Source organism: Scaptodrosophila lebanonensis, unplaced genomic scaffold (genome assembly GCF_003285725.1).
Source record: "Scaptodrosophila lebanonensis strain 11010-0011.00,11010-0021.00 unplaced genomic scaffold, SlebRS2 tig00000053-arrow-pilon, whole genome shotgun sequence".
In the NCBI taxonomy this organism is placed as follows: Eukaryota; Metazoa; Arthropoda; class Insecta; order Diptera; family Drosophilidae; genus Scaptodrosophila; species Scaptodrosophila lebanonensis.
This window is the reverse complement of record NW_022060548.1, coordinates 9,144,570-9,159,507: the sequence shown is the minus strand read 5'-3', so window position 1 is coordinate 9,159,507 and position 14,938 is coordinate 9,144,570. Positions and strand designations below refer to the sequence as shown.

The following is a 14,938-nucleotide window of genomic DNA, read 5'->3' as shown; positions in this document are numbered from 1 at the left end:
ACTTTAGCAGAACTTCAACAACAATTTCTATAATTCAAAGATGTTTGAAAACCGCAAAGTTGTGCGGCTCTACCCACAAATAAAACTAAACCACTAGCAGGCAAAAGTTCTGCTTACCGTATCGTTTGAATATTTTCAACAAAAACACAAACAACAACAAAAAATTGAACTTCAATTTAAATTCGCCGACTCGCACTTAAATTTATGCATATTTCCTTTTCTTTGTCCACTCCACAGACTTGATTTGTTGGCAATAAAGTACACAATTATGGCCAACAAGAAGCATAAAGCGGCAAATAGATACAAAAAGTTAATAAACAATAACATTTCCCAGCAACCACAAAGACAAAGAGAAAGACAGCGACTGCGTTGTCGTCGCTGCAATTTGCAATACGAATATGTAAGTGGCTGAAGGGCCAGTGATATTGCCGAGGAACTTGGAGCACAACAGCAACAAATACGCAACATAAATGAAGTTAACAATCTGTCAAATTGTTAAATTATTTCTGCTGCTGACAGCCGCCTTCTCCTTTCACAATTCTCCCACTAAATACGGACGTGGTTTGTCCAAAGGGCTGCTCGTCCTTGCCATACCAGTAGACGACGAGGACGCTGCAGTGGTTTTCCAGCCAACTAGTGAGTTGGCAACGTCTTCAGCAGCAGTGACAACAACAACAACAACAGCAACCACACTCAAGTTAGAGCTAAGAACTACGTCAGCGACTGTCATTTCCTCGGCTGCATGGACTTCCACAACGGCAGCGTTTAGCGCAAATTCAATTTTCAGCAAGACACCAACACCAACAACAACAGCAACAATAACAACAACAAACTATAGCAAGCCACTGACGTCGACGACGAGGACGACGCCTACGCCCAGCAATGCGCCAGCGCGTGAAGGTGAGCGTCAGAAACGTCAGAAGCAAAAATCCGCAACACGCCAGAAATACCAACATCAGCAACAAGGACAGCAAGAGCCGCTGCCGCTGCCGCTGCCCAGCAAATCCGCACAGGATACGTCAACATTTCACCGTGTGGGTGTTTTAATACCTCCAGCCCTCCTCAATGATAAAATGCATGTGCAACAGGGCTTCCAGCACTTTGTGGACTATTTTCACGTACACCTGGATAATGTGACCGTTGAGTTCCTGCCCGATGTCGGTGAGTTGTAACCCAAAACTAGCCAATCAGCCAATCCATTAACAATCAACAGCTACACTCATAGAAAAATATATTCCTCATACATACTATATATACATAAAACAGTGAAGATTTGGCTTTTTACGCATTTACATAAATATTTAAAAAAGAAAAATGATTTGGGAGCCTTTTATTAGCAACTGAGTGGAAATCGAAACAATTTGAAAAAACATTCTAAATACTTTAAGGCTTCGGTTCTTATAAAATGGCTGCCCAGGCAACAAATCAATTACAACAACAACAAATTCATAGAGAGTAGAGATTGGGAAATTTTATTTCTTTTTTTTTTCTTTTTTTCTTTTTGGGAAATTTTTTTTTAATTATATTATGCTGTGCAATTGGTCTGCAGATTTGACATTTTTGTATATAAAAGACCACTCTTACAAAATTTTTATACCTTCAAGTCAATTTTAACTCATGCTTTATTCGAACCATGCCATGATTCTAGCCGAGTTCTATATAGTACATAGGAAGGAAAGGCTGACTAAAATGACTTTCAAATTATTGCACATTCTTTTGTCTGGCAACTGCACAGAAATCACAACCATTTGAAGAAAACTTATAGGCTGCGAACTTAAAACGAAAATCACACACAAAAAATGTGAAAAGAGCGAAAGGAATATTCATTGTGACAAATATTTGCATTTCGATTCATAAACACATGTGCAAGCATAGTCAAAACTGTCAATATTTTTTCCACTATATGCATAATGCGCATTTTTTCGACCAACAACACTTAAATAAACACGGACAGGGTACACGTGTTTCCATTCCCCTCCCCCCACACACCCCAGAAGCGCCAGCTAGTCAGGCAGTGTTGCTCGCCATTTTTGTTGATTTTTGTCGCTTCGATTTTCGGCATGGGGTGTGCCATCTATTTGCCTTGTCCGCTTGTTATTGTTGTTGTTGTTGGTATTGTTATTCCTGTTATTGTTGTTGCTGTTCTTCCTGCTGCCGTGCACATTTTAGAAATATTTATTTTGTGCGCAAATCTTTTCTGACACAATGACGACCCAACATGCATTTACACGTCATTTTGTCGATGATTTGTTTATGTGTGTGTGTATGTGTGTGTGTATGTGTGTGTGTATGTGTGTGTGTATGTGTGTGTGTATGTGTGTGTGTATGTGTGTGTGTATAGTGTTAGTGTGTTTTTGTGTGCAAGCGCTTCGCAATTTTTTGCCCCCCTGTAATGCTTTTTGTATACACGTGTGTGGCGCTGCTGAAAGGTTTATGGCTGGTACATGAAATAGTTTCAGCTTCATGAAGATGAATTTGAGTTGCAATTTTTTTTAAAAAGCTTTCAAATTGCATTTGGCAGCCTGCATGCAGTTTGTTTGTTTTACAAAAGTGCATATAGCATCAAAAGGCTTTCCGAAGATTGGCCGCTTTATTATTTAAAGAAGATTAAGTGCGTACGTAGATCAGTCAAGTAATTTTGGCAGCAATGCAATAAAAGAAATCCGTAGGGATTGTACTGTTGGTTTATTTGTTATTTTCCATTTATGCTTTCAATGCAAAAATATCAAGAAATGTTGTTAGTTTGCAATTGCATTGCATTATTTATACCGCACACAACATCACTATTTTGTGGGCTGCTTGAATGCATTAGAATGCGGTTGAAACTATGTCTAAAGCGGTTTAATGTCAAGTTATTGGCTCAGTTTACTTGTCTTAGTAAGTTTAATAACATATCCTAAGTAGAGAAACCCAACTTGCGGCTTAATATATGTGAAGATTTATTATATAGTTGTCTAATGTCATATATCGACAGCAAGAGCTACCAAAATTATTTTTATAATTATAATTTGTATATTTTTCGTTAATTGATTAATTAAGTAAGCTTATATCGTACGATTTATTCGTTTATTTACAAAAAGTTTGTATTTTTGCTTAAACATTATTTTACATTCTCCTTAAGTATTACAAATTATTTACTCTTCTAATGATTAGCACCAAATGTACACAATTAACAAACATATTTATGGCATTCAAAACAATTTAATTGGCTTCACAATTCGGCACACATTTCAAATAACGTCGTAATCACTTATTGATCAGCAGTGAGCATACACCTCAATGAATTTGAATTGCACACAAGTTCACAAATCAATCGATGTGAATGATTAGGAATCAGAGCCCTCTCCAAGCAGGAGCCATGAATAAGCTAGCAAAAAGGGCGCGCCCATAAGTATGCTTCAAAATGTGTTTTCCCCCACATCAAGTGTACGTTGAATGAATGCTTGGCTTGGCTTGTTGGCCATTCTTGTTGGCAATTATGAGTCAGTTTCAGTTTCCTTTTAGCAGCATAGTTTTTTGTATAAAATATGTAATAAGTGCAGAAAAAATATCATAAAATACTTGTGCAGTCAAAGCGGCCAAAGCGAATGCTTGTTTGGAAACTTGCTGGCAAAACGAATAGTTGACCAAGTTAATTTTTTTCTTTTCTTTTTAAGGGCTATGCCCTTTCAAAAAATTGAAAGTCTGCCGCAGAAATGAAATTTTGGTGCTGAAATTATAAGTTGTCACTTGCAAAGGAATATAAGCGAAATATTTATGATGTCCTCCATGGCCAGTTGGCGACTGCAGCAGGCGGCAAGTTCTTTAGCTCGAACATGCCAGCCTGTAATTGAAGGCAATGTAATTAAAGTTGTAAGCGCGGAAAACACGCAAAAGTAGCGTGGATTTAGCGCAGAAACCTTGTCATCTATAGCAAGTACTTGTAGCTAAGGGGCAGGTTGGACAAGGACAAGGACAAGAACATCGAAGATGTCGTGACAGCTCCAGCTTCAGCAACTAGCTCTCTAATTTGTTTTAATTGTGCGGCAGAAATTATGCAGAAAGAATAATGCATGATAATCCAGTTAAGTCGGCTCACAAATTGACAGTTGTACTTAAAGCAAAGTTTAGTAAATAGTTTAGACAGTTTTCTGATTTTAATTAGTTTTCTTTATTCCTTTAAGTTGAATTAAAACTTGAGTGTGTCAGCTTACCAAATCATCAGTCAAATCATTTATGAATTCAATTAAGCAATCAAGCTTTGTTCAAGTTAATGTCAGAGTCTTTAAAAATTACATTCAGCTGCTGTATAAACTGAACTACAAGAAAACTATTTAAAGCTATAGCAATGCCCTTTTCAAACTACACATAAACAAAGCAGAAAGGAAATAAAACTTTCTTAATTTAATTATTTTCTTCGAATTCAATAATCTAAACAAATATACGCCTTTGGGAAGTAGACGTGCCTTTTAAATCTTTAAAAAATTAAGCAAAAACTCGTGTTCCTCTTTCTTGCCTCAATGTCAAAACACCTTGGAAATTCGAGATATATGTTCTAACGGTCATTTAATTTGCTTACTATTTTCGAAAGTATCAAAAATATATTGTAATAGTGTTCATTGGAGTATCTGCAGTATGGAAGGCAAAGAAGCAAAGTGCAGAGGCCGTGACGTAGAATTAAATAGCTAAACAAATTTCATTCCAGCACAGTCTACTTTCCGAATCGGGGCTTTGCTAGTGTGTTGAGGCAGCAAGTACAATATTATCTGAAATTACGAAATTATTTGAATATCTCAGCCGCCTATAGCGTTTAAATTACGTAGACTATCAAATTACTGCTTCCACATTAAATACAAGTCCATATCCCACACCGAACAAAACTCAGAGAAAACTCTAAGCCTTTTAAATTTTTCTTAAGCCCTCTCACTGTGTAGCAAACTGTGAACCCCATGCTGATAGTTTCCACTTTAGTGCGCCTAATAAGTTAATCAAAGTGAAGCCACACTAAACTCTAAATAAAAGTGCAGCTGGCACATTGAAAGCGCTAGCAAAAGTTTTTCGCGCACTTCACAAATTAAAGAGTCGGCGCCTAAGAAAGAAAGAACTTTTAAATAAATAGCATAGAAAATAAATTAAAAGTTGTAATGCCAGCTGCAGTGGAAAAACTTTTGACGTACGACTGCCCATGGGCGGGAGGGGGTCCTGGGAAAACAGATGTTTGGTGTTTGGTGGCGATAAGCGCACCAACAATGCGCTTGTTCATGCGAAATTATGTTTGTCGTTATTACTTTTATTATTATTATTACAATTTCTATAAATGAATTGCTATAAATCGCGATAAGCAAAGTTTCGCTGGCCACACCGAAAACCAGGACCGCGCAAAGTGGGTTAAAGGCTCACAGTTCAATTTGTTGAACTCAGTTCAGCTCGACTGTCAAAGTTTTCTGAAGATTTCTCTGGCCACTATTCCCGTTCTTCGGGCTTTTGTTATTCATTGCCTGCGTTTCTTTTCAATTTTCCTGCATTGCACTCTGGGCCGAACATTGTCCAATTGGGTACATTTATCAGCTTTAATGATTTCATACAATTGGTTTTTTTTGTAAAATACTGAAACGCCATTTACTCGTAATAAGAATCAAATTAAATGTACAAATAAAATAATAAAATTAAAATACAAATAATGCAAATGACAACAAAAAACTTGAAATGAACATAATACATACAAGGAAATTTATGTACACTTATAAATTTAAAACAATTTAATAAAGAAATGGAAACATTAAATTTAAAAAAGTAAAAAATAAAGATTTAACTATATATTGCTGAAAATAAACAAAAAATATTGAGATAAAATTCATATATTATTAAAAAATATAATAAAATATAATGTAAATGTAAAAATTTAATTTAATGAAAATATAATTACGATTGAAATAAAATAAAATTGAATAATAATAAAATAACATAATTTACCGAAAAAATTAAATAAAAAAATAACCACTGTAACACTAAAATTGTAATAAAATTAAACCAGTACAATTCAAACATTATTTAAACTAAAAATTATTTTATAATAATAAAAGGTGAACAATTTAAATTAAGAAAACTGAAATAAAATCACTTTCATATAAATATAAACATTAAATGACTAATAATAAAACTGAAATAAATTTTAAATAAATTCCAAAAAATAATAAGTATAAATAAATAAAAAATTAATTTAGTTATGCAAAGTTCAAATACAATTCGCAGCTCTTTCATATTTTTTAAATTAACATAAAAACGAAATTATTGCTCATAAGCACATATATGTTCCAAACTCAGCTGATATTATAGTAGTAGATAGTTCTAAATAACTGTTTAAAAGTGAGAATTCAAATTTTAAATGTTTGATCCCACTGTACGTATGCGGGAGATAGTTATCGTAAGTTTTTTTTTTGTAAACAAGCCCGAACAACACATGCCCCAAAAGCTGGCAGCAAAACTTGGAAATAAAAACAAAGAAGACGCTGAGCAAGTTGCTCACTTATTTGGCGCCAAAGTTTTGCAATTGCTACAATTTCCACAATTTTTGTTCGCAGTATGTGTGGCAAAAGTTTAAATTTGATTTCTTTAATTCTCAGCATTTCACTCACAAGCAGCGTGCTCAGCAAATCACAAATATAAACCATAGACTCGTACTTGTATATCAAACAAACTTCACTTTACCAGCAATCCACACACACGCACCTGTCATTTAAATGTGTATGCATATATCTGACAAGAAATCCAATTAAAAAGCCAAACGACCTTAACTAACTGCCCACACACACACACACACACACACACACACACACATACATACATACACATGCACACCATTTGGGTTTTTCTCTATTTGCCTGCAGAATAAATTCTATTGGCCGTAATTCTAGTTTACTGTCTGCCAGCTTTTTTTATGCTGCAAAATATTGAAATTGAATTTTCATGCATATGTTGCAACTATATTCTATATGTTGCCCTACACACAGCATGCATGTGCATATAAATTTATTGCCTCTGCCATATATTGCATAAAAGTAGGAAGACCCGACTACTTATTCGTATTGTTATGGACAATCCTACAGAGCTAGGCACGCGACTAGCAACTTGATTCTCTGACCAGCCAGGGACACGAGCAGCTCGACAAATGAATAAAATACTACAATATATGTACCTTTTGTGTAAAAAAGGCAAATTAAAATGGTGAATTGTGGCTTTTGTGGCTTGCTGGCAAGAAATGGCAAAGCCAACCAGCACGTTGTAACGTTTTGTGGCTGAGAAATGGTTGAAAAGCTTGTCAATAAGGAAAAGTTTGCAGTTGTCAGTAAAAGATATATTATCGTTGGCTTAACAAAACCGACATTCCGATGCAAATTGTAATAGTGGTAGAAATTCCTTTTCAAAAGTATAATATTAAATTTAAAGATAAAGAGCCCTTCCAGTATAACTTCAAATATTTTACACTAACTATCACAATTGTTAACAATTTCCAATTGCGAATCAATGAGAATTTTTATTGAATGCAAAGCATTGAACATTTTGATTTTATATTTATTTTTATTTTCAAGCAAAGCTACGCAATCAGAGAATAAATGATGCAGTACTGATTGAGGTGTAGTGTGCATACATAAGGAGTACACACTGTACGCAGTGCACTCTTAAGAACATACACTGTAACACTTTATTGCAGTGAATAAATTAATTCAAAAAGCCAAGCATAATTCGGACGCGATGTAATATGATCGCACATGCATAAGTGCAGCGTCAGTGCAACTAGTGTCAGCCACCTCAAGTGCACATAACATTCTCCCTCGCGCTCTCGCTGCCAACAGCGCTGAGTACAAATACATAAGTAAAATACATAATGCGGCCGCTCCGCTGCCGGCGTCTCTGGCAGCGCAGCTACGAGGCCTTAGCTAAGTTCATTTTAAGTAAAATGTAAGAAATCAGTATAAGTTCAAGTTTTAAGATTGAGTGTCATAAAAGTTAATAAATAATTAATAAAAACTCATAATAAAAAGTACGTATGTTATTACATGGCGACCATGACAGTGTCCTACATAGGACCGTGATAGTGGTCCTGGAGGACCAAGGACAGAGGAGCTGATATACCATAAAAACGACCATAATAACGGCAGGAGGACAACTTTAAAATTCGGAAGACGGAGCTTGGCATGGACATCAACACAATAAAAATACTGAGTGAGTAGAGTGCGCGAGTGATGGGTAAACGCGGAGGTGTGCACAATAAAATTAATAAGAGAATAGCACATTTAAAGTGGCTTTTATTCTCAACTGCAACACCACCCGCGTGGACAACGGCCCAAAAATTGCAGGCAGAACTTGACTATTTAAAGTCAATAAGCAAAAATGCGAAACCCGACTCCGCAACTCGCTCCACTCGTATTGAAAATATAAATAAACGTGAAATAATTTTACCGCCTTCACCCAAGCAACTGCCAAGGAACGCAAAAAGCTGCCCAACGGACTGCGAGGGACCATTGCACACCCCACACTGCGAGTACACGTGCCGCCACTGCACGATACGCAATTAGGAGCAGTAAGTGTGAAAGGCATAGGACCGCCTTTTGCACCACCGCTGGAAAAACGCCGACGACAACTGTAAGTGCGGGAGGCAGGCCGCCCCTTGCACCAACGAGGGAGCATCAGCGTGCCACACCGGCGACGCCCAGCTGATGCGGGAATACACCACATCAAATAGCGACAAGTGCGGGAGGCAAACCACCACCAGCGACAACGAGGGAGCATCAGCGTGCCACACCGGCGACGTCCAGCTGATGCGGACGCCACAAGACGACAATCCCAAAAAGGGACACCAGAGGAAAATTTAATGATTAAGCAAAGATAAAAACTTATAATGCAAAATTTGTAATGCATATTTAAGTTAAAATATATATATGTAAGAAAAATTGTAAAAAAAATAGCCAATAAGAAAATTGTAAAATAATTAATAAGGAAAATTGTAAAATTGAGCGGAATCTTTTCTGCCCGATTAGAAGTACAGCCCGTAAAGCTGTACGAACAAATAGGCAGGAAAATTGTCAATCTTTTAATAGTATGAATGAGGAGCAATAGTATAAGTAAGATAGATCAGATAGAAATATATAAGCCATATAAAAGTGGCATAGTTACCGATAAAATAAGTAATATACCCAAAATGGGTTTGATAGACACTAAGGTAGTAGATTCCACTGCAGGAATTGTCAATAAGGTGGAATCACAGAAAGTAGATGTAGAAATGATAAATATCCTGTTGGTAGTAATCGTTGTGTTAATGAGTGCGAATTTGTTTTTTAAGCTGTATAAGCTACACAATAAATGCCTAAAAAAAAGAATTCTGAGTAAGGCAAATGACTTAGATAAAATATAAAAAAATATACAGCGATTACTGCCAGCAGCAAAAAAAAATTATTAATAAATAAATATAAATAAAAAAAGGACATTTTTCACCAATGTAAAATTATAATATCAGGTATGCCCAAGAGTGGAAAGAAATCCACACCTAGGTAGAACCAACCACTATGCACAATGGGTAGATGACCAGGACAATAGATTTAAACAGTAAATAATAATTATGAAATATAGGAATAGAATAGAAGAAACATAAATAAATAAAAATTAATAAATAATAAATAAAACATAAAAATTAAAAGTAAAAAAAAAGAAAGGGTGTTCAACTTAATTACCTAGGAGTCCAATGAAAAAAAAATCTTGCTGAGCATCAAAATTATCCATAATACATGGACTGGAATGCTATATGCGGGAGAGTGCAAGAGCTGAGAGCTGAATTTGATAAATCATACAAAAGCCTCACTCAAAATAGGCCAATACAGATTGGTACATTGAATAAGCACACCATCAAATTGGTGCATTATTATAACGAGATCCGAGAGATATTCCTAGAAAACAAACCTAGGCTCACGGATCTCCATTGGACTCAGGCTTCAGACGTTGTCAAACGTCTAAGAGAACAGCTGCTCGCTGTTAGGGAAAGACATGGCTTGGATATACACTTGCCAAATGTCATAAGTAGCGCGGCGACATATATAGCTGTGGACGAAGATGAAGTAATGTCTATAAGTCCCAGGTCAAAATCGCCAAATACGGCATATGTCAGCATAATTTCGGAAGAAGATTCCAAAAGCGGACTTACTCCCAATAACAGCCCCGCAAGAAGCGAACCGGCTGACAGCCTCAACGCAATAGTAAACAGCCCGCAGTTGCGAAAAATGTCGCAGACACAGATACAATTCTTAAAAACGGCGTCATCTCTGATACCGGAGTTTGATGGCAAAGCCGAAAATTTGAGAAGCTTCTTGGACGCGTTGCAGTTGGTGGACTCAATTAAAGAGACACACGAGTCAACGGCAGTCCAATTAATAAAAACAAAGCTCAAAGGCAACGCACGCAATTTAATTAGCACTGAGAACTCAATTGCTGAAATTGTTTGCAAACTTTCTGCCACTGTAAAAGGTGACTCAGTTGAGGTTATTACAGCCAAACTGATGAACCTTCAACAGAAGAGCAAGACGGCTAATCAGTATACCCAAGAGGTAGAAAAACTGACAAAGTCTCTAGAGAGTGCATACATAAACGATGGACTTTCATTGGAGATAGCCGCTAAATACAGTACGCAACATGCTGTAAAATCAATGATGAAGAATTGTAACATTGACAGGGTAAAGCTGGTAATGGAGGCCGGCCAATTCAACAATATGAATGAGGCTGTCTCCAAGTTTGTCAATAGTTGTACCGATGCAACTGGACGAACAGATACAATTTTGTATTATAAAAACCAGCAAATAGACAGACGCTTCAGTAATAATCATAGAGCCAGAGGTAATAATAACCATCGCGTTGGAAATAGCTATCGTGGTGGAAATAACTATCGCGGTGGAAATAACTATCGCGGTGGAAATAACTATCGCGGTGGAGATAACCATCGTGGTGGTAGAAACTACCAGAATGGCTACCAACGAAATAACAGAAATTATAACCAAGTCCGACTGGTGCAAACCACGTCGGAAAACCAGTAAAAACCCTTGGGATAAAGAAAACTGTGGAACAAACGGTTCACGCAATAAACCTTAATTTCAATCTTTATGTTACACTAAAAAATGAAACAACACATAAGTTGTACACATTGCTGGTTGATACAGGTGCAGATGTGTCTTTAATAAAGGAAGATACGGACTCGTTTGATAACGTCAATTATAATAATATTACTCAATTGTCCGGTATAGGTGAGGGAACAACCAATTCCAAAGGATCGGCAATGATAGAACTCCTATCAACATGCTATGCCATCCCTCATGACTTTCATATAGTAGATTCAGACTTTCCGCTTCCATGTAATGGAATAATAGGTATAGATTTTATGAAGAAATATAATTGTCAAATAGACTTAAATCAGGAGAGTGATTGGCTCATACTGAGACCTAATAATATTGATCACTCAATAAAAATCCCAATACATCATACACTTCAAAATAGTTACACAATTTTGCCAGCAAGATCCGAAGTCGTCCGAAAAATTTCCATAAATACTACAAGCAAGTATATATTCATACCAAATCAAGAAATTCAAAACGGAGTATACATTGGGAACTCCATTGCAGACTCTAAAAATATTTTTGTCCGAATTTTGAATACCACAGATAAAAATGCAATCATTCGGTTAAACGAAGTAAATTTTGAACCATTGAGTGATTATGAAATAATAGAAACAAATATGAACAGCAGTCACATTGAGGTCTTGGACAAACTAAGTAAAAATTTCCCACCACAGTTCGAACACGCTCTTACGGAGATATGCACCAAGTACATTGACGTATTCGGAATAGAAACCGAATCGATATCAACCAATAATTTCTACAAACAAAAGATAAGAATGAAAGATGATGAACCAGTTTATATTAAGAACTATAGAATTCCACATAGCCAAAAAGAAGAGGTAGACAAGCAAGTCGAGAAGCTAATAAAAGACAAAATAGTAGAACCGTCAGTCTCAGAATATAATAGCCCATTATTGATAGTTCCAAAAAAGTCATTGCCGGGTTCTGATAGTAAAAGATGGCGTTTGGTGATTGACTATCGCCAGATCAATAAAAAAATCTTATCCGACAAGTTTCCGTTGCCCAGAATTGATGATATTCTCGATCAATTGGGTAGAGCTAAGTACTTCTCATGTTTGGATCTGATGTCAGGATTTCATCAGATAGAGCTTGAGGAAAGCTCCAGAAACATAACGTCTTTTTCCACGAGCAATGGCTCTTATCGCTTCACGCGATTACCATATGGTTTAAAAATAGCACCAAATTCATTTCAAAGAATGATGACAATCGCATTTTCGGGTATAGAACCTACTCAGGCATTCTTATATATGGATGACCTGATTGTCATCGGGTGTTCAGAAAAACATATGATTAAGAATCTTACAAGCGTTTTTGATTTGTGTAGAAAACACAACCTTAAATTGCACCCCGAAAAGTGCTCATTCTTCAGGCACGAGGTAACCTTTTTGGGCCATAAGTGTACTGATAAGGGTATTTTGCCAGACAGCAAGAAATATGATGTCATAGAAAGGTACCCAGTCCCAACGGACGCTGATAGCGCTAGAAGATTCGTTGCATTCTGCAATTATTATAGACGTTTTATAAAAAATTTCGCCGATTATTCGCGGCACATAACAAGATTATGTAGAAAGAATGTTAAGTTTGAGTGGACCGGTGAATGTCAAAAAGCATTCGAATATTTAAAAGTCCAGTTGATGAAGCCTACGTTGTTGCAGTACCCAGATTTTAGCAAAGAATTTTGCATAACGACGGATGCGAGTAAACAAGCTTGTGGAGCTGTACTGACCCAAAATCATAATGGGACACAACTGCCAGTAGCGTATGCATCAAGATCGTTTACAAAAGGGGAAAGTAACAAAAATACAACGGAGCAAGAACTGGCAGCCATCCATTGGGCAATAAACCATTTTCGACCATATATTTATGGCAGACACTTCACAGTCAAAACCGATCATAGGCCCTTAACTTACTTGTTTTCAATGACGAACCCGAGCTCAAAACTGACGCGCATGAGACTTGACTTAGAGGAGTATGATTTCACAGTTGAATACCTCAAGGGAAAAGACAACCATATAGCAGATGCGTTGTCGAGAATAACTATAACAGACTTAAAAGATATACATAAAGGAAACAAAATACTAAAAGTCACTACAAGAAATCAAAGTAAACAGAAAAATCTCTGCGCAGAGAAAGACAAAGTAGATTTGCATAAGCAAACTAAAAATAAAGCTTCAAAGCCCAACGTATACGAAGTCATTATAAATGACGAGGTACGAAAAGTAGTGACCTTGCGTACGACAGATTCAACATGTTTACTAAAGCATGGAAAAAAAGTCATAGCAAGAATTGATGTTAGCGATATGTACTCCAATGGAATTCTCGACTTAGGTCAGTTCTTCCAAAGGCTTGAAAGGCAAGCCGGTGTGCTTAATATCAGCCGACTCAAAGTGGCACCGAGCGAAAAGATTTTTGAAACAACTTCAATAGAATCTTTTAAAGAAATGGGCAATAAAATATTGAAATCATTAAGAGTAGCGCTACTCAAGCCGGTGACCCAAATAAATAAAGAAAAAGAAAAAGAAGCAATACTGTTTACATTCCATGACGATCCAATACAAGGAGGCCATACGGGTATAGCAAGAACAATGGCAAAAATAAAAAGGCATTATTACTGGAAAAATATAACAAGAGACATTACAAATTATATAAAAAAATGTCGAAAATGTCAAAAGTCGAAATCGACTAAACATACCAGAGCCCCATTGATAATAACAGATACGCCAATAAAGGCTTTCGATAGGGTAATTGTGGATACGATCGGTCCACTACCTAGGTCAGAAAAAGGAAATGAATACGCAGTAACTTTAATCTGCGATTTAACAAAATACCTTGTAGCCATACCAATAGAGAACAAAAGTGCAAAGACAGTAGCCAAGGCTATATTTGAACATTTTATTCTGAAGTACGGTCCAATGAAGACGTTCATTACGGACATGGGAACAGAGTATAAGAATTCAATAATTGAAGATTTATGTAAAAATCTAAATATTAAAAACATAACATCTACTGCACATCATCACCAGACTGTAGGAACCGTGGAGCGAAGCCACAGAACATTTAATGAGTTCATCAGGTCATACATCTCAGTCGACAAATCAGATTGGGATGTGTGGTTACAGTACTTCGTATATTCTTTTAATACTACACCCTCAATGGCACATGATTACTGTCCATATGAGCTAGTTTTTGGTAGAACCTCAAATTTACCAGAGTATTTCAATAGCATAGATAGAATAGAACCACTTTACAATATAGAAGATTATGCTAAGGAATCTAAGTTTAGGATAGAACAAGCTTTGAAAAGAGCAAGATTAATGCTAGAGTCAAATAAACATAAACAGAAAATTAGTTATGACAAGAATAGTTTAGATCTGAAGTTAAAAATAGGAGACCAGGTTCTATTGAAAAATGAAACAGGTCACAAGCTAGATTTTAAATATACAGGACCATATAAGGTAGAAAAAGTAGAAGAAAATAATAACATAATAATATCAAATAATAAAGACAAAAAACAAACAGTACATAAGGATAGGTTAAAGATTTTTAATTCGTAACTTGAAGTATGGCCATACACAAGCATAAATACATATATATAAATATCAATAAATACAAAAAAAAATATACATCAATTTTCTATGATTCCATCGAAAAAAAATAATAATAGAAAGAAAAAAATATATATATATACATATACATATAAAAAAAAAATAATAAAATAAAATAAAAATAAGATAAAAAAAAAAAACAAAATTTATACATACAAATAAGTATATACATACATA

The 14,938-nt window shown here is 35.9% G+C and overlaps 1 protein-coding gene across 1 annotated transcript in view; it reads left to right on the top strand.

The window, feature by feature from the left end:
• Positions 1–470: 470 nt before the first annotated feature.
• Positions 471–14,938, top strand: part of LOC115623929 — a 79,888-nt gene continuing 65,420 nt past the window's right edge. The window contains exons 1-2 of the mRNA XM_030518488.1: positions 471–763; positions 839–1,161. Of these exons, the coding sequence (XP_030374348.1) occupies positions 471–763; positions 839–1,161 (616 nt within the window). The remainder of the gene's footprint in view (positions 764–838; positions 1,162–14,938) is intronic.